At 68.9% G+C, this 22,230-nt stretch overlaps 1 protein-coding gene across 1 annotated transcript in view; it reads left to right on the top strand.

Annotated features, from left to right (window-relative positions):
- Nucleotides 1-22,230, top strand: part of LOC142468155 (mitogen-activated protein kinase 12-like) — a 72,481-nt gene that overhangs the window by 42,242 nt on the left and 8,009 nt on the right. Inside the window, exons 9-12 of the mRNA XM_075574344.1 lie at nucleotides 1,377-1,491; nucleotides 2,604-2,675; nucleotides 3,243-3,322; nucleotides 3,980-4,058. Of these exons, the coding sequence (XP_075430459.1) occupies nucleotides 1,377-1,491; nucleotides 2,604-2,675; nucleotides 3,243-3,322; nucleotides 3,980-4,058 (346 nt within the window). The remainder of the gene's footprint in view (nucleotides 1-1,376; nucleotides 1,492-2,603; nucleotides 2,676-3,242; nucleotides 3,323-3,979; nucleotides 4,059-22,230) is intronic.

Genomic DNA, 22,230 nt, shown 5'->3' with positions numbered 1-22,230 from the left:
CAAGTCCTAACACTACCAGAAAAAATACTAATATACCTCTATTAGGATTAAAATTCTCATTTACCTCTATTAGGAGGGAGAAAGACCACATTGGATCTATATCCAGCAGAATGAAAGGACCTGCAAACTAGGGAAGTGAGGAGGGGCGGGCTTAAAACCTGGGAAGGAGGAGCCGCTAACCTCCACCAGCTGGAACAGCTGAGAATAGGTTAACAAAACACAGAACCCCAGCAAGCTCTTTTTGGGAACCCCTGAGCCCCCACAATATATATATATTTATGTATATAAGTGTCAAAATGGAGTGCTATTGAGCGTGGCATATGTATACAACAGATCACAGAGAAGCCCAATGCTACATCCAACATGACAGGAATACACAGTAAAATACTTATATATTCTCTTGAAATAGGGTCATTTAGTTTAACCCGTTGGCCAAAGCGTTGTAAGCTTGCGAACCACGACAAGGCGGACACCTGTTCGCAAGGCCAGGTATATTAGTATTTTATCTGGTAGTGTTAGGCCGTGCGAACAGGTGTCTGCCTTGTCGTGGTTCGCAAGCTTACAACGCTTTGGCCAAAGGGTTAAACTAAATGACCCTATTTCAAGAGAATATATAAGTATTTTACTGTGTATTTCTGTCATGTTGGATGTAGCATTGGGCTTCTCTGTCATCTGTTGTATACATATGCCACGCTCAATAGCACTCCATTTTGACACTTATATACATATATATATTGTGGGGGCTCAGGGGTTCCCAAAAAGAGCTTGCTGGGGTTCTGTGTTTTGAACTGCCCAGTCAATCATATTCCAGGACTACATTGCCCAGAATGCTGTGCAAGAACTGAATTAAATAGCCCAGAGCAAGCGATCGATTACAGGAGAACAGATCGATCTGCAGCTTATCTAATCACTTGTCAGTGTGCAGATTGTATTGATGCACATATTGAATGGTGAAAAAAAAAATATATTTTTTTAAAAAGGGCAGCTTGAACTGCAGCATTAAGAGGATTGAGATCCCTCACATCTTACTCTTTTTTTTGCATCGTAGGTTCTTATTTTATTGCAGTTGAATGAATGTGCCCCACCTCAGTCTTTCTTCATGTAATAAAACAGGTGACCTATTATATTTGCTGTACTGTCACAAAAACAAACAGGTGACGTAGTTACATTGTAGATGAGGTTGGAAAAAAAAGACGTATGCCCATCGAGTTCAACCTATCATTTGTATTTACAGTATATTGATCCAGAGGAAGGCAAACAAAAAACCCTGTGCAACATTTCGTGAAAAATGTATCTGCTGTGTGCATGGCATGTGCGCATGCGTGCGTGTGCATGGCATGTGCGCATGCACGTGCATGAATATTCTTTCATGTTAGATTTTAGATTTCGGGCTGGCTCGTCAAATTGAAAACGAGATGACGGGATACGTGGTGACCCGGTGGTACAGGGCTCCGGAGGTGATCCTGAACTGGATGCATTACAACCAAACAGGTTATCTCCACCATTCAATGTCACAGGGACCCGATAGGCGAATGGATAAGGACAATGTTGAGCAGTGCAGTGAAAATGTTTCTCTATGCAGATGAATTATATCTCCCAGGTGTAAGGCAATATCCTTCCACTGTTGTACCCTCTCTGCTTGTGAGCTGGGAGGACTTGATATAGATCAGTGTTTTTTTAATCAGAGTTCCTACGAGCCCTGGAGTTCCCTGGGCGTGTCTAAAGGGTTGCCTGCAAGTTTCAGGTTATTTGAAAATTGTACCAAATACAGAAGAATTTACAATGCATCTGATCCCAGAATCGCTATTAGAGAGGGTTGGGGTTCCTTAAAATGCATCTGATCTCAGACGTGCTAATAGAGAGGGTTTGGGATTTCAGAATATAATTACAGGCATACCCCGGTTTAAGGACACTCACTTTAAGTACACTCGCGAGTAAGGACATGTCGCCCAATAGGCAAACGGCAGCTCGCGTATGCGCCTGTCAGCACGTCCTGAACAGCAATACCGGCTCCCTACCTTTACCAAAGCTGTGCGCAAGCGGGGAGACTATAGAGCCTGTTACACGTGTTATTTACATCAGTTATGCACGTATATGACAATTGCAGTACAGTACATGCATCGATAAGTGGGAAAAGGTAGTGCTTCACTTTAAGTACATTTTCACTTTACATACATGCTCCGGTCCCATTGCGTATGTTAATGCGGGGTATGCCTGTATAGGGTTCCTTAGTAAATAAAAAAAGAAGGTTAAAAACCACTTATATCGAGTAATAGGAGGCATCAGGAAGGGATTACAGAGCACACATTGTGATTGGATGTATCACATTTTGCTTGGTCATTTTGTTCCCTTTTTTATTTGTCTGAAGTCGCACAAATGTGATAAAAAAATGCAAGGCTGGTCTCTGGCAACGAAGGGGTTACAATTGGTGCAGCCAAAGGGGAAATGTGAATAATGTTTATTGTACATTGTCGTAGTTAAGGGGAAATTGATACAGAGACCACCAGATGTTACGAGAGCCACATCCACAAGGGACAAGTGTGTGTGTAATGGGAACGTGAGTATCTATACAGATGTGTGCTTAGCATTCCTCTCCTTTTCAGTGGATATTTGGTCTGTTGGATGTATCCTCGCTGAAATGATAACCGGACATGTTTTATTCCCAGGTGGAGATTGTATCCTTTACACAATGTTGCAAATGTAATAGCTGCTGAAGTTTCAAAGTGCCTCATTTCACCGCTCACACAAAGCATTTCGATGCCCACGACAAACAGTCCACTCTACATGAAATACAGGTTTTATCCATCTTATCAAAGTATTTTGCTTCGTGTCAGTCTGCTGGCAATTTGGGTACACAGGAGTTGGGGACTCGTTAATAGATGCGCATATTCTATAATGGAATGTATCAAATTCTCACCATCATATTTACCATGTTATTATAGGGGAAACAATGTACACAGGCAGAAAAACAACCAGCCTAATGTCTTTGGCCGCATATCTCCTGTATTGCTAACCGGCCTCCATGCCATCAAGAAATCTTGCCCCAAGTCCTTTTTTGTTAGCTGTTAATCCCGATGCATTCTTGTTCATTCTGGTAACCACCACTGGGTTGCAATGTCACGACCACACAGAGCAAGCTGGGTAGTGATTTAGTCGTGGAAGCCCGAGGTCACCTTCTGTGTCCTGGGTTGCCCCACTTCAGGGGCAGTTCATCGCGGCCACATCCTTGACTGTTGCAACAGATTTTGATGAGTTAAACAAGATCATTGAGGTAACAGGGAGCCCCCAGCCATCGCTGATTAACAAGATGGAAAGCAAAGACGTGAGTAACTGCGCTTACTGCCTGATGGGGAAATTGGGATGAAATGATCCAACATTGGGACTGCATTAAATCGGTGTTCCTCCTTTAATAGCACATGGTCTGCAATGTTTTACAGCAGGGCTATTCCTCTATTTCTGCAACAGGGACCGATCCGAACACATTTAGGAGTAGAAGGGTCACAAGCTTATTGTAATTGTCATTTTAGATACATTAAAAAAATGTAAAAATAATTATATTTCAACATTTTGCAAGCATATATAACGTCTGTACCATATATATTTCCATTACCCTAACGTACAAGTGAGTTTCAGTGAGAGAAACTGCACATAGCTGCCTAGACAACTACTATGAAATTAGTGGGAACAGAGTCCACAGGCCACGTTAAGGCCCTTTGAAGTGGGCTACTTGTAGAGTCTCGTCTTGTAGCCTTAAATAGCAATTTTTGTGTACAAATTAGTTGTAAAACCAGTAATTATCGCTTTTTGAAAAAGATCAATTGAAATTTTTTTTTCAGGTGCCCCTAAAGCTACTTTCTAATTTAGCCCCGATCACCACAACATTGGATTTGTTGAGGCGAATATAGAATCCCACCCCCCACTAAATATATATTTGTCACAACACTTTCCTAGTTATTTTAATTGTGCTTTCCATTTGCAGGCTCAAAACTACTTGAAAATGCTCCCACGGAAACAGAAAAAGAATTTTAACGAGATTTTCCCAGCTATGCGTGTGAAAGGCAAGAATACTTTATCTTCACGTGTATGTCTCAGTACTGTTCACAGTGGCACGATAAATGGTGCGGGAGCAACATTCAGAAGAGGCTTGGACCAATTTAGAATATGCCTTCATCTCAAATGCATGGAAATCCGCCCAGGCAGGAGGAGGGGAGAGAAGGGCAGTGGGAGATTCAGGGGGAGAGAGAGATATAAGGAGGAACCAGGAGTCAGCAAACTTTCAAAGTCAGCGGGGTATGTTTCATAGCCCGCAGGCCAGTCTCTCACGAAGATTTAATTAAGCACCATATTGACCAACTCGCCCTACTTAACAATATGACTCTAATATTTAGTTACAAAGTAGATGAGGTTGAAAAAAAAAGACATATGTCCCTTATGTTCAACCTATATTAAATTTAAACGGCTGATACTTATCCTATATTTGTATTTACAGTATATTGATCCAGAGGAAGGCAAACAAAAAACCCCAGTGAAATATTATCCAAAAAGTTGAAAATCTATCACCTTTCTACTTTCTCTCTGAAAATGTTTCTCTTAGCCCAATGCATTTCAATTAAAATCTGCATTGATCACAAATTTACCTAAAAAGAAAATGTCACAGCCTCTGATTCATATCTACTATATATTTGTGAAATCACTGTATGTCTGCGTCCCAAGGGTCAATCGCATTGGACCTTGGGCCTGTCACTCCGGCTCAGGCCATGCCCGCCCCCGCACACCTCTCATTGGCCTACGTCCAACACCAATGCCACACTGTCCCACCCCTCACTGACTCTCATTGGCCTGCGTCCAATGCCCGCCCCCGCACACCTCTCATTGGCCTGCGTCCAACACCAATGCCCTAATACTTCCACACTGTCCCACCCCTCACTGAGTTTTGGGAACGCTTTGCTTTTGCAACACCTAATCCTCTAATCCTCAACCTGCTCTGGGGCCACGCTTCACAGCTATCAAAACCTTCACGTCTGCTACCACAGACTGCCGAATCAGGTACAGAATCTACACACAACGCACAAACACAGCACACACACACATTCACACACCAAACACTGCAGACTGCCTCTTCAAACCCCCCCTCCCCTCCACGCCACACATCTCCCTCCCGCAACCGGACCGCGAGGCCGCGGCCTCCACTCACACACCATGGCAACGATGTCCCTCCCCCTATCCCGCTACCCTCACACAGTGTAGCTCCCGCGAACCGCACAGCACGCCTCATCTCCTGCACCTCACACAGCTCCCTACCGCAACCAGACCGCGAGGCCCCCTACCCCGCTACACCATGCCACCAATGTCCCTCCCCCTATCCCGCTAGCTCACACAGTGTAGCTCCCGCTACACACCACTCCCTCCCGCTACACACCACTCCCTCCCGCTCCATTCCCTCCCCGGCGGGGGAACAGGCAGGCTGCCACGCGGCGCCTAAGATGGCGGACCCCCTTCCTCCCTCGCGCTCCATTCCCTCCCGCTCCACTCACCACCCTCCCGCTCCATTCCCTCGCGCTCCACTCACCACTCCCTCCCGCTACACACCACTCCCTCCCGCTCCATTCCCTCCCCCGCGGGGGAACAGGCAGGCTGCCACGCGGCGCCTAAGATGGCGGACCCCCCTTCCTCCCTCGCGCTCCATTCCCTCCCGCTCCATTCCCTCCCGCTCCACTCACCTCCCTCCCGCTCCATTCCCTCCCGCTCCATTCCCTCCCGCTCCACTCACCTCCCTCCCGCTCCATTCCCTCCCGCTCCATTCCCTCCCGCTCCACTCACCTCCCGCTCCCTCCCCGGCGTGGGAATAGGCTGCAACGCGGCGCGTAAGATGGCGGACCCCCTTCCTCCCTCGCGGCGCCGAGTGAGAAGATGGCGGCGGCCGGAAGTACAGGTAGGTGTCGCGTGTGTTGCTCCCCCTCCCCCCCTCCCCCCCTCCCACCTACCCCCCCTCCCACCTCCCCCCCACCTGCGGCGCCGCCGCCGCCGCCGCACAGAACTGAGAAAGGGCGCATCACGGGACTGAGGCGTGTGTGTGTGTGTGTGTGTGACACTGCCCCCCCTCCTGTCCACTGCCCCCCCTCCTGTCCACTGCCCCCCCCTCCTGTCCACTGCCCCCCCTCCTCCTGTCCACTGCCCCCCCTCTCCTGTCCACTGCCCCCCCCTCTCCTGTCCACTGCCCCCCCTCCTGTCCACTGCCCCCCCTCTCCTGTCCACTGCCCCCCCTCTCCTGTCCACTGCCCCCCCTCTCCTGTCCACTGCCCCCCCTCTCCTGTCCACTGCCCCCCCTCTCCTGTCCACTGCCCCCCCCTCCTGTCCACTGCCCCCCCCTCTCCTGTCCACTGCCCCCCCTCTCCTGTCCACTGCCCCCCCCCCCTCCTGTCCACTGCCCCCCCCCCTCCTGTCCACTGCCCCCCCTCCTGTCCACTGTCCTCCCCTCCTGTCCACTGTCCACCCCCTCCTGTCCACTGCCCCCCCTCCTGTCCACTGCCCCCCCTCCTGTCCACTGCCCCCCCCTACTGTCCACTGCCCCCCCTACTGTCCACTGCCCCCCCCTCCTGTCCACTGCCCCCCCCCTCCTGTCCACTGCCCCCCCCTCCTGTCCACTGCCCCCCCCCTCCTGTCAACTGCCCCCCGCCCCTCCTCCTGTCCACTGCCCCCCCCCCTCCTGTCCACTGCCCCCCCCTCCTGTCCACTGCCCCCCCCTCCTGTCCCACTGCCCCCCCCTCCTGTCCACTGCCCCCCCTCCTGTCCACTGCCCTCCCTCCTGTCCACTGCCCCCCCCTCCTGTCCACTGCCCCCCCCCCCTCCTGTCCACTGCTCCCCCCTCCTGTCCACTGCCCCCCCTCCTGTCCACTGCCCCCCCCCTCCTGTCCACTGCCCCCCCCCTCCTGTCCACTGCCCCCCCCTCCTGTCCACTGCCCCCCCCCCCTCCTGTCCACTGCCCCCCCCTCCTGTCCACTGCCCCCCCCTCCTGTCCACTGGCCCCCCCTCCTGTCCACTGCCCCCCCCCCTCCTGTCCACTGCCCCCCCCCTCCTGTCCACTGCCCCCCCCCTCCTGTCCACTGCCCCCCCCCTCCTGTCCACTGCCCCCCCCCTCCTGTCCACTGCCCCCCCCTCCTGTCCACTGCCCCCCCCTCCTGTCCACTGCCCCCCCCCTCCTGTCCACTGCCCCCCCCCCTCCTGTCCACTGCCCCCCCCCTCCTGTCCACTGCCCCCCCCCTCCTGTCCACTGCCCCCCCCTCCTGTCCACTGCCCCCCCCTCCTGTCCACTGCCCCCCCCCCTCCTGTCCACTGCCCCCCCCCTCCTGTCCACTGCCCCCCCCCTCCTGTCCACTGCCCCCCCCTCCTGTCCACTGCCCCCCCCTCCTGTCCACTGCCCCCCCCCTCCTGTCCACTGCCCCCCCCCTCCTGTCCACTGCCCCCCCCTCCTGTCCACTGCCCCCCCCCTCCTGTCCACTGCCCCCCCCCTCCTGTCCACTGCCCCCCCCCTCCTGTCCACTGCCCCCCCCCTCCTGTCCACTGCCCCCCCCCCTCCTGTCCACTGCCCCCCCCCTCCTGTCCACTGCCCCCCCCTCCTGTCCACTGCCCCCCCCTCCTGTCCACTGCCCCCCCCTCCTGTCCACTGCCCCCCCTCCTGTCCACTGCCCCCCCCTCCTGTCCACTGCCCCCCCCTCCTGTCCACTGCCCCCCCCCTCCTGTCCACTGCCCCCCCCCCTCCTGTCCACTGCCCCCCCCCTCCTGTCCACTGCCCCCTCCTCCTGTCCACTGCCCCCCCCTCCTGTCCACTGCCCCCCCCTCCTGTCCACTGCCCCCCCCCTCCTGTCCACTGCCCCCCCCCTCTCCTGTCCACTGCCCCCCCCCTCCTGTCCACTGCCCCCCCTCCTGTCCACTGCCGCCCCCCCTCCTGTCCACTGCCGCCCCCCCCTCCTGTCCACTGCCGCCCCCCCTCCTGTCCACTGCCCCCCCCCTCCTGTCCACTGCCCCCCCCCCCTCCTGTCCACTGCCCCCCCCCTCCTGTCCACTGCCCCCCCCCCTCCTGTCCACTGCCCCCCCCCTCCTGTCCACTGCCCCCCCCCTCCTGTCCACTGCCCCCCCCCTCCTGTCCACTGCCCCCCCCCTCCTGTCCACTGCCCCCCCCTCCTGTCCACTGCCCCCCCCCTCCTGTCCACTGCCCCCCCCCTCCTGTCCACTGCCCCCCCCCCTCCTGTCCACTGCCCCCCCCCTCCTGTCCACTGCCCCCCCCCTCCTGTCCACTGCCCCCCCCCTCCTGTCCACTGCCCCCCCCCTCCTGTCCACTGCCCCCCCTCCTGTCCACTGCCCCCCCCTCCTGTCCACTGCCCCCCCCCCTCCTGTCCACTGCCCCCCCCCTCCTGTCCACTGCCCCCCCCCTCCTGTCCACTGCCCCCCCCTCCTGTCCACTGCCCCCCCCTCCTGTCCACTGCCCCCCCCCTCCTGTCCACTGCCCCCCCCTCCTGTCCACTGCCCCCCCCCTCCTGTCCACTGCCCCCCCCCTCCTGTCCACTGCCCCCCCCCCTCCTGTCCACTGCCCCCCCCCTCCTGTCCACTGCCCCCCCCCTCCTGTCCACTGCCCCCCCCCCCTCCTGTCCACTGCCCCCCCCTCCTGTCCACTGCCCCCCCCCTCCTGTCCACTGCCCCCCCTCCTGTCCACTGCCCCCCCCTCCTGTCCACTGCCCCCCCCTCCTGTCCACTGCCCCCCCCTCCTGTCCACTGCCCCCCCCTCCTGTCCACTGCCCCCCCCCTCCTGTCCACTGCCCCCCCCTCCTGTCCACTGCCCCCCCCCCTCCTGTCCACTGCCCCCCCCTCCTGTCCACTGCCCCCTCCTCCTGTCCACTGCCCCCCCTCCTGTCCACTGCCCCCCCCTCCTGTCCACTGCCCCCCCCTTCTGTCCACTGCCCCCCCTCTCCTGTCCACTGCCCCCCCCTCCTGTCCACTGCCCCCCCTCCTGTCCACTGCCGCCCCCCCTCCTGTCCACTGCCGCCCCCCCTCCTGTCCACTGCCGCCCCCCCTCCTGTCCACTGCCCCCCCTCCTGTCCACTGCCCCCCCTCCTGTCCACTGCCCCCCCCTCCTGACCACTGCCCCCCCCTCCTGTCCACCGCCTCCCCTCCCCCCTTCCCACCGCCTCCCCTCCCCCCTTCCCACCGCCTCCCTTCCCCCCTTCCCACCGCCTCCCTTCCCCCTTCCCACCGCCTCCCCTCCCCCTTCCCACCGCCTCCCCTCCCCCTTCCCACCGCCTCCCCCCCCTTCCCACCGCCTCCCCCCCCCTTCCCACCGCCTCCCCCCCCCCTTCCCACCGCCTCCCCCCCCACTTCCCACCGCCTCCCCTCCCCCCTTCCCACCGCCTCCCTTCCCCCCTTCCCACCGCCTCCCTTCCCCCTTCCCACCGCCTCCCCTCCCCCTTCCCACCGCCTCCCCTCCCCCTTCCCACCGCCTCCCCCCCCTTCCCACCGCCTCCCCCCCCCTTCCCACCGCCTCCCCCCCCCTTCCCACCGCCTCCCCCCCCACTTCCCACCGCCTCCCCTCCCCTCCCCCCTTCCCACCGCCTCCCTTCCCACCGCCTCCCTTCCCACCGCCTCCCCCCCCTTCTCACCGCCTCCCCCCCCCCTTCCCACCGCCTCCCCCCCCCTTCCCACCGCCTCCCCCCCCTTCCTACCCCCTTCCCACCGCCTCCCCCCCCCCTTCCCACCGCCTCCCCCCCCCCCCTTCCCACCGCCTCCCCCCCCCCCTTCCCACCGCCTCCCCCCCCCCTTCCCACCGCCTCCCCCCCCCCTTCCCACCACCTCCCCCCCCCCCCCATCCCACCACCTCCCCTCCCCCCTTCCCACCGCCTCCCCTCCCCCCTTCCCACCGCCTCCCTTCCCACCGCCTCCCCCCCTTCTCACCGCCTCCCCCCCCCTTCCCACCGCCTCCCCCCCCCCTTCCCACCACCTCCCCTCCCCCTTCCCACCGCCTCCCCTCCCCTTCCCACCTCCTCCCCCTTCCCACCACCTCCCCCCCTTCCCACCACCTCCCCCCTTCCCCCCCTTCCCACCTCCTCCCCCCCCTTCCCACCACCTCACCCCTCCTCCCCCTTCCCACCACCTCACCCCTCCTCCCCCTTCCCACCACCTCACCCCTCCTCCCCCTTCCCACCACCTCACCCCTCCTCCCCACCACATCCCCCCTCCTCCCCCTTCCCCCTCCTCCCCATTCCCACCACCTCCTCCCCTTTCCCACCACCTCCCCCCTTCTCCCCCTTCCCACCACCTCCCCCTTCCCACCACATCTCACCACCTCCCCCTTCCCACCACATCCCCCCTCCTCCCCCTTCCCACCACCTCCCCCCTTCTCTCCCTTCCCACCACCTCCCCCCTTCTCCCCCTTCCCACCACCTCCCCCCTTCTCCCCCTTCCCACCACCTCCCCCCTTCTCCCCCTTCCCACCACCTCCCCCCTTTGCCCCCTTCCCACCACCTCCCTTCCGCCTTCCCACCGCCTCCCCTCCCCTTCCCACCTCCTCCCCTTCCGACCTCCTCCCCCTTCCCACCACCTCCCCCCCTTCCCACCACCTCCCCCCTTCCCCCCCCTTCCCACCTCCTCCCCCCCTTCCCACCACCTCACCCCTCCTCCCCTTCCCACCACCTCACCCCTCCTCCCCCTTCCCACCACCTCACCCCTCCTCCCCCTTCCCACCACCTCACCCCTCCTCCCCACCACATCCCCCCTCCTCCCCCTTCCCCCTCCTCCCCATTCCCACCACCTCCTCCCCTTTCCCACCACCTCCCCCCTTCTCCCCCTTCCCACCACCTCCCCCCTTCTCCCCCTTCCCACCACCTCCCCCTTCCCACCACATCTCACCACCTCCCCCTTCCCACCACCTCCCCCCTCCTCCCCCTTCCCACCACCTCCCCCCTTCTCTCCCTTCCCACCACCTCCCCCCTTCTCCCCCTTCCCACCACCTCCCCCTTCTCCCCCTTCCCACCACCTCCCCCCTTCGCCCCCTTCCCACCACCTCCCCCCTTCGCCCCCTTCCCACCACCTCCCACCACTTCTCCCCTTCCCCCCCCCCGCTCGCCTTCCCCCCCCCTCCGCTCCCCTTCCCCCCCGCTCCCCTTCCCCCCCCCGCTCCCCTTCCCCCCCCCCCCCGCTCCCCTTCCCCCCCCGCTCCCCTTCCCCCCCCCCCTCCGCTCCCCTTCCCCCCCGCTCCCCTTCCCCCCCGCTCCCCTCCCCCCCCCCCGCTCCCCTTCCCCCCCCTCCGCTCCCCTTCCCCCCCTCCGCTCCCCTTCCCCCCCCTCCGCTCCCCTTCCCCACCCCTCCGCTCCCCTTCCCCCCCCCTCCGCTCCCCTTCCCCCCCCCTCCGCTCCCCTTCCCCCCCCTCCGCTCCCCTTCCCCCCCCCCCGCTCCCCTTCCCCCCCCCCCTCCGCTCCCCTTCCCCCCCCCCTCCGCTCCCCTTCCCCCCCCCTCCGCTCCCCTTCCCCCCCCCTCCGCTCCCCTTTCCCCCCCTCCGCTCCCCTTCCCCCCCGCTCCCCTTCCCCCCCCCGCTCCCCTTCCCCCCCCCGCTCCCCTTCCCCCCCCGCTCCCCTTCCCCCCCCTCCGCTCCCCTTTCCCCCCCGCTCCCCTTCCCCCCCCTCCCCTTCCCCCCCCTCCGCTCCCCTTCCCCCCCCTCCGCTCCCCTTCCCCCCCCTCCGCTCCCCTTTCCCCCCCCGCTCCCCTTCCCCCCCCTCCGCTCCCCTTCCCCCCCCTCCGCTCCCCTTCCCCCCCTCCGCTCCCCTTCCCCCCCCCTCCGCTCCCCTTCCCCCCCCCTCCGCTCCCCTTCCCCCCCCCTCCGCTCCCCTTCCCCCCCCCTCCGCTCCCCTTCCCCCCCCCTCCGCTCCCCTTCCCCCCCCCTCCGCTCCCCTTCCCCCCCCCTCCGCTCCCCTTCCCCCCCCTCCGCTCCCCTTCCCCCCCCCTCCGCTCCCCTTCCCCCCCCCTCCGCTCCCCTTCCCCCCCCCTCCGCTCCCCTTCCCCCCCCTCCGCTCCCCTTTCCCCCCCCCTCCGCTCCCCTTTCCCCCCCCCCTCCGCTCCCCTTTCCCCCCCCCCTCCGCTCCACTTTCCCCCCCCCCTCCGCTCCACTTTCCCCCCCCCTCCGCTCCCCTTTCCCCCCCCTCCGCTCCCCTTTCCCCCCCCCCTCCGCTCCCCTTTCCCCCCCCTCCGCTCCCCTTTCCCCCCCCCCTCCGCTCCCCTTTCCCCCCCCCCTCCGCTCCCCTTTCCCCCCCCCCCTCCGCTCCCCTTTCCCCCCCCCCCTCTCCGCTCCCCTTTCCCCCCCCCCTCTCCGCTCCCCTTTCCCCCCCCCCTCCGCTCCCCTTTCCCCCCCCCCCCTCCGCTCCCCTTTCCCCCCCCCTCCGCTCCCCTTTCCCCCCCCCCTCCGCTCCCCTTTCCCCCCCCCTCCGCTCCCCTTTCCCCCCCCCCCCTCCGCTCCCCTTTCCCCCCCCCCCCTCCGCTCCCCTTTCCCCCCCCCCCCTCCTCTCCCCTTTCCCCCCCCCCCTCCGCTCCCCTTTCCCCCCCCCCCTCCGCTCCCCTTTCCCCCCCCCCCTCCGCTCCCCTTTCCCCCCCCCTCCGCTCCCCTTTCCCCCCCCCTCCGCTCCCCTTTCCCCCCCCCCTCCGCTCCCCTTTCCCCCCCCCTCCGCTCCCCTTTCCCCCCCCTCCGCTCCCCTTTCCCCCCCCCCTCCGCTCCCCTTTCCCCCCCCCCCTCCGCTCCCCTTTCCCCCCCCCCTCCGCTCCCCTTTCCCCCCCCCCTCCGCTCCCCTTTCCCCCCCCTCCGCTCCCCTTTCCCCCCCCCTCCGCTCCCCTTCCCCCCTCCGCTCCCCTTCCCCCCCCCTCCGCTCCCCTTCCCCCCCCCTCCGCTCCCCTTCCCCCCCCCTCCGCTCCCCTTCCCCCCCCCTCCGCTCCCCTTCCCCCCCCCTCCGCTCCCCTTCCCCCCCCCTCCGCTCCCCTTCCCCCCCCCTCCGCTCCCCTTCCCCCCCCCCTCCGCTCCCCTTCCCCCCCCTCCGCTCCCCTTCCCCCCCCCTCCGCTCCCCTTCCCCCCCCCTCCGCTCCCCTTCCCCCCCCCTCCGCTCCCCTTCCCCCCCCCTCCGCTCCCCTTTCCCCCCCCCTCCGCTCCCCTTTCCCCCCCCCTCCGCTCCCCTTTCCCCCCCCCCTCCGCTCCACTTTCCCCCCCCCTCCGCTCCACTTTCCCCCCCCCTCCGCTCCCCTTTCCCCCCCCCCCTCCGCTCCCCTTTCCCCCCCCCCTCCTCTCCCCTTTCCCCCCCCCCCTCCGCTCCCCTTTCCCCCCCCCCCTCCGCTCCCCTTTCCCCCCCCCCCTCCGCTCCCCTTTCCCCCCCCCCTCCGCTCCCCTTTCCCCCCCCTCCGCTCCCCTTTCCCCCCCCTCCGCTCCCCTTTCCCCCCCCCCCTCCGCTCCCCTTTCCCCCCCCCTCCGCTCCCCTTTCCCCCCCCCTCCGCTCCCCTTTCCCCCCCCCCTCCGCTCCCCTTCCCCCCCCCTCCGCTCCCCTTCCCCCCCCCCTCTCCGCTCCCCTTTCCCCCCCCCCTCCGCTCCCCTTTCCCCCCCCCCCCTCCGCTCCCCTTTCCCCCCCCCTCCGCTCCCCTTTCCCCCCCCCTCCGCTCCCTTTCCCCCCCCCTCCGCTCCCCTTTCCCCCCCCCCTCCGCTCCCCTTTCCCCCCCCCCCTCCTCTCCCCTTTCCCCCCCCCCCTCCGCTCCCCTTTCCCCCCCCCCCTCCGCTCCCCTTTCCCCCCCCCCCTCCGCTCCCCTTTCCCCCCCCCCTCCGCTCCCCTTTCCCCCCCCCTCCGCTCCCCTTTCCCCCCCCCCCTCCGCTCCCCTTTCCCCCCCCCCCCTCCGCTCCCCTTTCCCCCCCCCCCTCCGCTCCCCTTTCCCCCCCCCTCCGCTCCCCTTTCCCCCCCCTCCGCTCCCCTTTCCCCCCCCCTCCGCTCCCCTTTCCCCCCCCCCTCCGCTCCCCTTTCCCCCCCCCCCTCCGCTCCCCTTTCCCCCCCCCCTCCGCTCCCCTTTCCCCCCCCCCCTCCGCTCCCCTTTCCCCCCCCCCTCCGCTCCCCTTTCCCCCCCCCCTCCGCTCCCCTTTCCCCCCCCCTCCGCTCCCCTTTCCCCCCCCCCTCCGCTCCCCTTTCCCCCCCCCCCTCCGCTCCCCTTTCCCCCCCCCTCCGCTCCCCTTTCCCCCCCCTCCGCTCCCCTTTCCCCCCCCTCCGCTCCCCTTCCCCCCCCCTCCGCTCCCCTTTCCCCCCCCCCCTCCGCTCCCTTTCCCCCCCCTCCGCTCCCCTTCCCCCCCTCCGCTCCCCTTCCCCCCCCCTCCGCTCCCCTTCCCCCCCCCTCCGCTCCCCTTCCCCCCCCTCCGCTCCCCTTCCCCCCCCCTCCGCTCCCCTTCCCCCCCCCTCCGCTCCCCTTCCCCCCCCCCTCCGCTCCCCTTCCCCCCCCCTCCGCTCCCCTTCCCCCCCTCCGCTCCCCTTCCCCCCCCTCCGCTCCCCTTCCCCCCCCTCCGCTCCCCTTTCCCCCCCCCTCCGCTCCCCTTTCCCCCCCCCTCCGCTCCCCTTTCCCCCCCCCTCCGCTCCACTTTCCCCCCCCCTCCGCTCCACTTTCCCCCCCCCTCCGCTCCCCTTTCCCCCCCCTCCGCTCCCCTTTCCCCCCCCCTCCGCTCCCCTTTCCCCCCCCTCCGCTCCCCTTTCCCCCCCCCTCCGCTCCCCTTTCCCCCCCCCCTCCGCTCCCCTTTCCCCCCCCCCTCCGCTCCCCTTTCCCCCCCCCTCTCCGCTCCCCTTTCCCCCCCCCCTCCGCTCCCCTTTCCCCCCCCCTCCGCTCCCCTTTCCCCCCCCCCTCCGCTCCCCTTTCCCCCCCCCTCCGCTCCCCTTTCCCCCCCCCCCTCCGCTCCCCTTTCCCCCCCCCCCTCCGCTCCCCTTTCCCCCCCCCCCTCCGCTCCCCTTTCCCCCCCCCCCTCCTCTCCCCTTTCCCCCCCCCCCTCCGCTCCCCTTTCCCCCCCCCTCCGCTCCCTTCCCCCCTCCGCTCCCCTTTCCCCCCCCCCCTCCGCTCCCCTTTCCCCCCCCCTCCGCTCCCCTTTCCCCCCCCCCTCCGCTCCCCTTTCCCCCCCCCCTCCGCTCCCCTTTCCCCCCCCCCTCCGCTCCCCTTTCCCCCCCCCCTCCGCTCCCCTTTCCCCCCCCCCTCCGCTCCCCTTTCCCCCCCCCCTCCGCTCCCCTTTCCCCCCCCCCCTCCGCTCCCCTTTCCCCCCCCCTCCGCTCCCTTTCCCCCCCCTCCGCTCCCCTTTCCCCCCCCTCCGCTCCCCTTTCCCCCCCCCCTCCGCTCCCCTTTCCCCCCCCCCCTCCGCTCCCCTTTCCCCCCCCCCCTCCGCTCCCCTTTCCCCCCCCCCCTCCGCTCCCCTTTCCCCCCCCCTCCGCTCCCCTTTCCCCCCCCTCCGCTCCCCTTTCCCCCCCTCCGCTCCCCTTTCCCCCCTCCGCTCCCCTTCCCCCCCCTCCGCTCCCCTTTCCCCCCCCCCCTCCGCTCCCCTTTCCCCCCCCTCCGCTCCCCTTTCCCCCCCCCCCCTCCGCTCCCCTTTCCCCCCCCCTCCGCTCCCCTTCCCCCCTCCGCTCCCCTTCCCCCCCCTCCGCTCCCCTTCCCCCCCCTCCGCTCCCCTTCCCCCCCCCTCCGCTCCCCTTTCCCCCCCCCTCCGCTCCCCTTCCCCCCCCCTCCGCTCCCCTTCCCCCCCCTCCGCTCCCCTTCCCCCCCCTCCGCTCCCCTCCCCCCCCCCTCCGCTCCCCTTCCCCCCCCCCTCCGCTCCCCTTCCCCCCCCCTCCGCTCCCCTTCCCCCCCCCCTCCGCTCCCCCTTCCCCCCCCCCTCCGCTCCCCTTCCCCCCCTCCGCTCCCCTTTCCCCCCCCCTCCGCTCCCCTTTCCCCCCCCCTCCGCTCCCCTTTCCCCCCCCCTCCGCTCCACTTTCCCCCCCCCTCCGCTCCACTTTCCCCCCCCCTCCGCTCCCCTTTCCCCCCCCCTCCGCTCCCCTTTCCCCCCCCTCCGCTCCCCTTTCCCCCCCCCTCCGCTCCCCTTTCCCCCCCCCTCCGCTCCCCTTTCCCCCCCCCTCCGCTCCCCTTTCCCCCCCCCCTCCGCTCCCCTTTCCCCCCCTCCGCTCCCCTTTCCCCCCCCCTCCGCTCCCCTTTCCCCCCCCCCTCCGCTCCCCTTTCCCCCCCCCTCCGCTCCCCTTTCCCCCCCCCCTCCGCTCCCCTTTCCCCCCCCCCCTCCGCTCCCCTTTCCCCCCCCCTCTCCGCTCCCCTTTCCCCCCCCCTCCGCTCCCCTTTCCCCCCCCCTCCGCTCCCCTTTCCCCCCCCCTCCGCTCCCCTTTCCCCCCCCCTCCGCTCCCCTTTCCCCCCCCCTCCGCTCCCCTTTCCCCCCCCCTCCGCTCCCCTTTCCCCCCCCCCTCCGCTCCCCTTTCCCCCCCCCCCTCCTCTCCCCTTTCCCCCCCCCCTCCGCTCCCCTTTCCCCCCCCCCCTCCGCTCCCCTTTCCCCCCCCCTCCGCTCCCCTTTCCCCCCCCCCTCCGCTCCCCTTTCCCCCCCCCTCCGCTCCCCTTTCCCCCCCCCCCTCCGCTCCCCTTTCCCCCCCCCCTCCGCTCCCCTTTCCCCCCCCCTCCGCTCCCCTTTCCCCCCCCCTCCGCTCCCCTTTCCCCCCCCCTCCGCTCCCCTTTCCCCCCCCCTCCGCTCCCCTTTCCCCCCCCCTCCGCTCCCCTTTCCCCCCCCCTCCGCTCCCCTTTCCCCCCCCCCCTCCGCTCCCCTTTCCCCCCCCCTCCGCTCCCCTTTCCCCCCCCCTCCGCTCCCCTTTCCCCCCCCCTCCGCTCCCCTTTCCCCCCCCCCTCCGCTCCCCTTTCCCCCCCCCTCCGCTCCCCTTTCCCCCCCCCCTCCGCTCCCCTTTCCCCCCCCCCCTCCGCTCCCCTTTCCCCCCCCCCCCTCCGCTCCCCTTTCCCCCCCCCTCCGCTCCCCTTTCCCCCCCCCCCTCCGCTCCCCTTTCCCCCCCCCTCCGCTCCCCTTTCCCCCCCCCCTCCGCTCCCCTTTCCCCCCCCTCCGCTCCCCTTTCCCCCCCCCTCCGCTCCCCTTTCCCCCCCCCTCCGCTCCCCTTTCCCCCCCCCCTCCGCTCCCCTTCCCCCCCCCCCCTCCGCTCCCCTTTCCCCCCCCCCTCCGCTCCCCTTTCCCCCCCCCCTCCGCTCCCCTTTCCCCCCCCCCCTCCGCTCCCCTTTCCCCCCCCCCCCTCCGCTCCCCTTTCCCCCCCCCCTCCGCTCCCCTTTCCCCCCCCCCCTCCGCTCCCCTTTCCCCCCCCCCTCCGCTCCCCTTTCCCCCCCCCCCTCCGCTCCCCTTTCCCCCCCCCCTCCGCTCCCCTTTCCCCCCCCCCCTCCGCTCCCCTTTCCCCCCCCCCTCCGCTCCCCTTTCCCCCCCCCCCTCCGCTCCCCTTTCCCCCCCCCCCTCCGCTCCCCTTTCCCCCCCCTCCGCTCCCCTTTCCCCCCCCCCTCCGCTCCCCTTTCCCCCCCCCCCTCCGCTCCCCTTTCCCCCCCCCCTCCGCTCCCCTTTCCCCCCCCTCCGCTCCCCTTTCCCCCCCCCCTCCGCTCCCCTTCCCCCCCCCTCCGCTCCCCTTCCCCCCCCCTCCGCTCCCCTTCCCCCCCCCCTCCGCTCCCCTTTCCCCCCCTCCCCTTTCCCCCCCCTCCGCTCCCCTTTCCCCCCCCCCTCCGCTCCCTTTCCCCCCCTCCCCTTTCCCCCCCTCCGCTCCCCTTTCCCCCCTCCGCTCCCCTTTCCCCCCCTCCGCTCCCCTTTCCCCCCCCCCTCCGCTCCCCTTTCCCCCCCCCCTCCGCTCCCCTTTCCCCCCCCCTCCGCTCCCCTTTCCCCCCCCCTCGCTCCCCTTTCCCCCCCCCTCCGCTCCCCTTTCCCCCCCCTCCGCTCCCCTTTCCCCCCCCCTCCGCTCCCCTTTCCCCCCCTCCGCTCCCCTTTCCCCCCCCCTCCGCTCCCCTTTCCCCCCCCCCTCCGCTCCCCTTTCCCCCCCCCCTCCGCTCCCCATTCCCCCCCCCCTCCGCTCCCCTTTCCCCCCCCCCCTCCGCTCCCCTTTCCCCCCCCCCCTCCGCTCCCCTTTCCCCCCCCCCCTCCGCTCCCCTTTCCCCCCCCTCCGCTCCCCTTTCCCCCCCCTCCGCTCCCCTTTCCCCCCCCTCCGCTCCCCTTTCCCCCCCCCCTCCGCTCCCCTTCCCCCCCCCTCCGCTCCCCTTTCCCCCCCCCCTCCTCTCCCCTTTCCCCCCCCCCTCCTCTCCCCTTTCCCCCCCCCCCTCCTCTCCCCTTTCCCCCCCCCCCTCCTCTCCCCTTTCCCCCCCCCCCTCCTCTCCCCTTTCCCCCCCCCCCCTCCTCTCCCCTTTCCCCCCCCCCCTCCGCTCCCCTTCCCCCCCCCCCTCCGCTCCCCTTCCCCCCCGCTCCCCTTCCCCCCGCTCCCCTTCCCCCCCCCCCCGCTCCCCTTCCCCCCCCCCTCCGCTCCCCTTCCCCCCCCTCCGCTCCCCTTCCCCCCCCTCCGCTCCCCTTCCCCCCCCTCCGCTCCCCTTCCCCCCCCCTCCGCTCCCCTTCCCCCCCCCCTCCGCTCCCCTTCCCCCCCCCTCCGCTCCCCTTTCCCCCCCCCCTCCGCTCCCCTTTCCCCCCCCCTCCGCTCCCCTTCCCCCCCCTCCGCTCCCCTTCTCCCCCTCCGCTCCCCTTCCCCCCCCCTCCGCTCCCCTTCCCCCCCCTCCGCTCCCCTTCCCCCCCCTCCGCTCCCCTTCCCCCCCCCTCCGCTCCCCTTCCCCCCCCTCCGCTCCCCTTCCCCCCCCCTCCGCTCCCCTTCCCCCCCCCTCCGCTCCCCTTCCCCCCCCCCGCTCCCCTTCCCCCCCCCCTCCGCTCCCCTTCCCCCCCCCCTCCGCTCCCCTTCCCCCCCCCCCGCTCCCCTTCCCCCCCCCTCCGCTCCCCTCCGCTCCCCTTTCCCCCCCCCCTCCGCTCCCCTTCCCCCCCCCTCCGCTCCCCTTTCCCCCCCCTCCGCTCCCCTTCCCCCCCGCTCCCCTTCCCCCCCCGCTCCCCTTCCCCCCCGCTCCCCTTCCCCCCCCGCTCCCCTTCCCCCCCCTCCGCTCCCCTTTCCCCCCCGCTCCCCTTCCCCCCCCTCCCCTTCCCCCCTCCGCTCCCCTTCCCCCCCCTCCGCTCCCCTTCCCCCCCCTCCGCTCCCCTTCCCCCCCCCTCCGCTCCCCTTCCCCCCCCTCCGCTCCCCTTCCCCCCCCCTCCGCTCCCCTTCCCCCCCCCTCCGCTCCCCTTCCCCCCCCCTCCGCTCCCCTTCCCCCCCTCCGCTCCCCTTCCCCCCCCCCTCCGCTCCCCTTCCCCCCCCCTCCGCTCCCCTTCCCCCCCCCTCCGCTCCCCTTTCCCCCCCCCTCCGCTCCCCTTCCCCCCCCTCCGCTCCCCTTTCCCCCCCCCCTCCGCTCCCCTTTCCCCCCCCCCTCCGCTCCCCTTTCCCCCCCCCTCCGCTCCCCTTTCCCCCCCCCTCCGCTCCCCTTTCCCCCCCTCCGCTCCCCTTTCCCCCCCCTCCGCTCCCCTTTCCCCCCCCCTCCGCTCCCCTTTCCCCCCCCCTCCGCTCCCCTTTCCCCCCCCCTCCGCTCCCCTTTCCCCCCCCTCCGCTCCCCTTTCCCCCCCCCTCCGCTCCCCTTTCCCCCCCCCTCCGCTCCCCTTTCCCCCCCCCCTCTCCGCTCCCCTTTCCCCCCCCCCTCCGCTCCCCTTTCCCCCCCCCCCCTCCGCTCCCCTTTCCCCCCCCCTCCGCTCCCCTTTCCCCCCCCTCCGCTCCCCTTTCCCCCCCCCTCCGCTCCCCTTTCCCCCCCCCTCCGCTCCCCTTCCCCCCCCCTCCGCTCCCCTTCCCCCCCCCCCTCCGCTCCCCTTTCCCCCCCCCCTCCGCTCCCCTTTCCCCCCCCCCTCCTCTCCCCTTTCCCCCCCCCTCCGCTCCCCTTCCCCCCCCCCTCCGCTCCCCTTCCCCCCCCCTCCGCTCCCCTTTCCCCCCCCCCTCCGCTCCCCTTCCCCCCCCCTCCGCTCCCCTTTCCCCCCCCTCCGCTCCCCTTTCCCCCCCCCCTCCGCTCCCCTTTCCCCCCCCCCCTCCGCTCCCCTTTCCCCCCCCCCCTCCGCTCCCCTTTCCCCCCCCCCTCCGCTCCCCTTTCCCCCCCCCCTCCGCTCCCCTTTCCCCCCCCCCTCCGCTCCCCTTTCCCCCCCCCCCTCCGCTCCCCTTTCCCCCCCCCTCCGCTCCCCTTTCCCCCCCCCCTCCGCTCCCCTTTCCCCCCCCTCCGCTCCCCTTTCCCCCCCCCTCCGCTCCCCTTTCCCCCCCCCTCCGCTCCCCTTTCCCCCCCCCTCCGCTCCCCTTTCCCCCCCCCCCTCCGCTCCCCTTTCCCCCCCCCCCTCCGCTCCCCTTTCCCCCCCCCCTCCGCTCCCCTTTCCCCCCCCCCTCCGCTCCCCTTTCCCCCCCCCCTCCGCTCCCCTTTCCCCCCCCCCTCCGCTCCCCTTTCCCCCCCCCCCTCCGCTCCCCTTTCCCCCCCCCCCTCCGCTCCCCTTTCCCCCCCCCCTCCGCTCCCCTTTCCCCCCCCCCCTCCGCTCCCCTTTCCCCCCCCCTCCGCTCCCCTTTCCCCCCCCCTCCGCTCCCCTTTCCCCCCCCCCTCCGCTCCCCTTCCCCCCCCCTCCGCTCCCCTTTCCCCCCCTCCGCTCCCTTTCCCCCCCTCCCTTTCCCCCCCCTCCGCTCCCCTTTCCCCCCCCCTCCGCTCCCCTTTCCCCCCCCTCCGCTCCCCTTTCCCCCCCCCTCCGCTCCCCTTTCCCCCCCCCTCCGCTCCCCTTTCCCCCCCCCCTCCGCTCCCCTTTCCCCCCCCCTCCGCTCCCCTTTCCCCCCCCCCTCCGCTCCCCTTTCCCCCCCCCTCCGCTCCCCTTTCCCCCCCCTCCGCTCCCCTTTCCCCCCCCCCCTCCGCTCCCCTTTCCCCCCCCCCCTCCGCTCCCCTTTCCCCCCCCCCCTCCGCTCCCCTTTCCCCCCCCCTCCGCTCCCCTTTCCCCCCCCCTCCGCTCCCCTTTCCCCCCCCCCTCCGCTCCCCTTCCCCCCCCCTCCGCTCCCCTTTCCCCCCCCCCCGCTCCCCTTTCCCCCCCCCCTCCGCTCCCCTTTCCCCCCCTCCCCTTTCCCCCCCTCCGCTCCCCTTTCCCCCCCCTCCGCTCCCCTTTCCCCCCCCCTCCGCTCCCCTTTCCCCCCCCCCTCCGCTCCCCTTTCCCCCCCCCCTCCGCTCCCCTTTCCCCCCCCCTCCGCTCCCCTTTCCCCCCCCCCCTCCGCTCCCCTTTCCCCCCCCCCTCCGCTCCCCTTTCCCCCCCCCCTCCGCTCCCCTTTCCCCCCCCCTCCGCTCCCCTTTCCCCCCCCCCCTCCGCTCCCCTTTCCCCCCCCCCCTCCGCTCCCCTTTCCCCCCCCCTCCGCTCCCCTTTCCCCCCCCCTCCGCTCCCCTTTCCCCCCCCCTCCGCTCCCCTTTCCCCCCCCCCTCCGCTCCCCTTTCCCCCCCCCCTCCGCTCCCCTTTCCCCCCCCCCCTCCGCTCCCCTTTCCCCCCCCCCCCCTCCGCTCCCCTTTCCCCCCCCCCTCCGCTCCCCTTTCCCCCCCCCCTCCGCTCCCCTTTCCCCCCCCCCCTCCGCTCCCCTTTCCCCCCCCCCCTCCGCTCCCCTTTCCCCCCCCCCCCTCCGCTCCCCTTTCCCCCCCCCCCTCCGCTCCCCTTTCCCCCCCCCTCCGCTCCCCTTTCCCCCCCCTCCGCTCCCCTTTCCCCCCCCTCCGCTCCCCTTTCCCCCCCCCTCCGCTCCCCTTTCCCCCCCCCCCTCCGCTCCCCTTTCCCCCCCCCCCTCCGCTCCCCTTTCCCCCCCCCCTCCTCTCCCCTTTCCCCCCCCCCCTCCTCTCCCCTTTCCCCCCCCCCCTCCTCTCCCCTTTCCCCCCCCCCCTCCTCTCCCCTTTCCCCCCCCCCCTCCTCTCCCCTTTCCCCCCCCCCTCCTCTCCCCTTTCCCCCCCCCTCCGCTCCCCTTTCCCCCCCCCCCTCCGCTCCCCTTTCCCCCCCCCCTCCGCTCCCCTTTCCCCCCCCCCCTCCGCTCCCCTTTCCCCCCCCCTCCGCTCCCCTTTCCCCCCCCCTCCGCTCCCCTTTCCCCCCCCCTC

The sequence above is a fragment of the Ascaphus truei genome, chromosome 17 (genome assembly GCF_040206685.1).
Source record: "Ascaphus truei isolate aAscTru1 chromosome 17, aAscTru1.hap1, whole genome shotgun sequence".
Taxonomy (NCBI): Eukaryota; Metazoa; Chordata; class Amphibia; order Anura; family Ascaphidae; genus Ascaphus; species Ascaphus truei.
Note: the sequence above shows the minus strand (reverse complement) of the source record. Positions and strands in the feature narration are given on the sequence as shown.